Source organism: Lactuca sativa, chromosome 8 (assembly GCF_002870075.4).
Source record: "Lactuca sativa cultivar Salinas chromosome 8, Lsat_Salinas_v11, whole genome shotgun sequence".
In the NCBI taxonomy this organism is placed as follows: domain Eukaryota; kingdom Viridiplantae; phylum Streptophyta; class Magnoliopsida; order Asterales; family Asteraceae; genus Lactuca; species Lactuca sativa.
The window spans coordinates 159046202-159049571 of NC_056630.2; the positions used below are offsets into that span (position 1 = coordinate 159046202).

At 31.0% G+C, this 3370-nt stretch overlaps 1 protein-coding gene across 1 annotated transcript; it reads left to right on the forward strand.

Moving 5' to 3' along the window:
- The first annotated feature begins 1673 nt into the window (after window positions 1-1673).
- LOC128128079 (mannose/glucose-specific lectin-like) lies at window positions 1674-3071 on the forward strand. Its single transcript, XM_052766881.1, has 3 exons — window positions 1674-1963; window positions 2056-2505; window positions 2622-3071. The coding sequence occupies exons 1-3, from the start codon at window positions 1724-1726 to the stop codon at window positions 2871-2873; spliced, it is 942 nt and encodes a 313-aa protein (XP_052622841.1). The 5' UTR covers window positions 1674-1723; the 3' UTR covers window positions 2874-3071.
- Window positions 3072-3370: the final 299 nt, after the last annotated feature.

The window sequence follows — 3370 nt, forward strand, 5'->3', positions numbered from 1 at the left end:
TGTTGACAATTTTCTATTTGAAACCGTATAAATATTTTTTAATACATTTAAACCGTAGAAATATGTTTTTTTTTTTCATTTAAAAACCATAGTTTTGTATAAATAATTTTTTTTAACGCTCAAACCATATTTTTATGTATAAATATGTATTAGTTATATAAAAATTGTATTTTTTATTAAATATGAAACTTTAAAATGTGTTTGGATGCGTGTAATCGATCAAAACTCGGATATCAAGTTTGCAACCCATCAAATTTTTACATCTTATTAGAAGCTTATGGTTAGTTTGATTCTCATGATATAACTAATGTTTTGAATGTTAGAAAAAAAAACACCTTGTATTTAAATAAAAATGCCGTTTTTAAACGAAAAAAATATGTTTATACGGTTTAAAATGTAATAAAAAAATATATTTATACGGTTTCAAATGGAAAATAGACAAAATCGAACAAAATTTGATAAGCGATGTTCGATTGGAACAAAAAAAACATAGTGTCAAAATTGAAATAAAAAATTAAACTTAGTGTCAAAATCGAAAAAAAGTGAAAACTTCGTGTTTTTTGTGGAAAAAAAAATCAATTTTAACACGTCAGCATGTCACGTCATCAAAACTGACACGTTATCATGCCACGTGAGCATGTAACCTGGTTAACCGGTCAAGTGGTCAGAATTGTAACAAATTGGAAAACACAGTGTCAAAATTGACACAAAAAAAACACGGTGTCAAAATCGAATTTGTAAAAAAAATGTTTTGTGTGCCATATACCCCATTTTAATGCATGGCTTCATCTAATTGCATAGAAAGAAATCAACAATTATTCAAAAATTCTAGTATATCTCTCCCTCTTGATTGTTTATTATCGAAGTTCTGACATATCTTTATTGCATGAAAAATGCAAGGACGCTTAAACATTTTTAACTTTTAGTTAATTTTGATATAAACCATTAATTTATTTTAAACAATGAACTTAACGAAAACATGGTTGCTTTAATCTCTATTTCCATCTTAATTAATGATATTCAAATAACTAGAGCAAATTATAGAAATGGTCTCTGTGGTTATATAATATTTTTGAATCAAGTCCGATTGTTTCAATTGTAGCCCTCGTAGTACCTAAATCATTTTTTGTTGCCATTTGGTCCTTGAACCTAACTGACACTGACATTTAAATTTGGAAGTTAAAACCAAATAAAATTACTTTTATACACCTGATTTTATATTTAATCGTCCGTTATTAATTTTATTAATATGAAATGTTTGATCCTACAAGACCCACCAACTCAAGATGTCTATAACCACCACCTGTACATCTTCTTGAAGAAACATGTTTCTGTTTTCTATAATTTGTTCCAAATCGAAGAAACCTACAATGATGTAAGATGTAATAATCAACTATATATATACATGTTCAATTTAATAATAAATATAAAAGTAAGGCTACTACAGGAATTTCAGATGGTTTAAACGCCCTAAGCTAGATGCCAAATACCCAGATAAGTGACAAAAAATATTTTAGAGACGATTACTTTTACAATTATAAAAACTGGACTTGCTTCAAAAAACCATATAATCACCGGGACTATTTTTGTAATTTACTCAAATAGTTTTGGTTAACATGTATTTAAGGAGCCATTGGTCATTCATTTGACACACACATTGAGATCGAGGAGCTTGTTCCTTATTGCATTGCATTTATATAGTTAATTACGTATTGTGTTTCTCATGGAAGGGGTACAAAGTAGCAAAGTAGCAGGATGTATTCGAGTTGGAAAATGGGGAAAACAAAGTGGAGGTCCTCAGAATGAGTGGTCTTTTGCACTTGAGAAAGATCATAAACTGGTGAAGATAACCATTGACCATGGTGAACTAATATACTCTCTCATGTTCACAACTAAATGCGGAGGTGTTTTGCATAATTCCAACAAGTTTGGTGGTTGGAATGGTGGAGACACAGTTTCTGAGGTGAGTTGATCTCTTATTCTCTTTACTCCACTAATCATTAATCAATATGCAGCGATATTTTTATTAATCAATATTCTTGGTGGATTAATCAGGTACACTTTGAGGGTGATGAGGAAATAACTGAGGTTGGTGGAGCCATTGGTAATCGAGGGGGTAATCTAGTAATTTCATTACTATCTTTTAAGACAAACAAGAGGACATATGGACCTTTTGGTTGTGCAACTGAAAATGTTTTTTCTTTACCATGGCACAAAGGCTCATTAGTTGGGTTTTATGGGCTTGCTGGCTATTATATTGATGCCATTGGTGTGTATCTCAAAGCCTTTGAGAATATCATACAGGTTGGAACATGGGGAAAAACTGAACCTGGAAGTCCACAAAATGTTTGGTCATTCCAACTTGAGAAAAATCATCATTTGAAGAAGATAACCATTGATCATGGTGATCTTATATACTCTCTCATGTTCACCACACAATGTGGAAGCTTAACACAAACTACTGAAACCTTTGGTGGTTGGAACGGTGGAGACACAGTTTCTGAGGTAAACAATTCATAAATATATATTCTTCAACTTATTTTTTTATGATTGATATAACATGTCTTTTAATATTCTTAGTTATCTTTAATTGACATGTTTAATTTTTCATTCATGGTTAGATAATATTTGAAAGGGATGAGGAAATAACTGGCATTTGTGGAACAAGTGCATTATCAAGGGGAAGTGTTGCTGGATTGCCTATAATATCATCAATATCATTCACCACAAACAAGAAAACTCATGGACCTTTTGGTAATGTAAGAGGGACTCCTTTCCCTGTATCATGGGATGTTGGTTCTTTTGTTGGATTTTATGGGCTTGCTGGCTATTATATCGATAACATTGGTGTGTATTTGAAAGCCTGCAAGTGAGATAAGGACAAAATAACCTTTGAAATATGTATGTACTATGAAATAAGGAACATATAACCCTTTGAGGTTATGATGTCTATTCGAAGGTTACTGGCTATCACTACGTTTGTTATGTTGCTTTGTGTTTTATTGTTCGGAAAGGACACCATGTACTGATCATGATGATATCATATGGTCTATCATGCTATTTCAAATAAATATATGCAAATAAATTATCTATGAAGGATGCTTCCATCAAGACCCAATCCATATCATGCTACCACTTTGGTTTCCTTATATCATTGGTTACAATATAGTTTTTTTTCGATGAAAAATGAACGAGTATGTAACAATAAACATTTTTCTTAGTTAGAAGAGTTTGTAAAACCAGATCAAAGTGAAGTCACAACCAATCTAAATCTTTATATGATTTTATAATGTGAAATAACACCTCAAATTAAAGGAAATCAGAAATAACAATAATAAATAAAACAACCAATATTAGCGACAGACACACT

What these genes read in the sequence shown, in the direction of transcription:
- LOC128128079 (XM_052766881.1), top strand. Translation starts at nt 1,724, where the DNA reads ATGGAAGGGGTACAAAGTAGCAAAGTAGCAGGATGTATTCGAGTTGGA. An exon ending in GTGGAGACACAGTTTCTGAG is followed by an intron (nt 1,964 to 2,055) that starts GTGAGTTGATCT and finishes TGGATTAATCAG; the next exon opens with GTACACTTTGAGGGTGATGA. An exon ending in GTGGAGACACAGTTTCTGAG is followed by an intron (nt 2,506 to 2,621) that starts GTAAACAATTCA and finishes ATTCATGGTTAG; the next exon opens with ATAATATTTGAAAGGGATGA.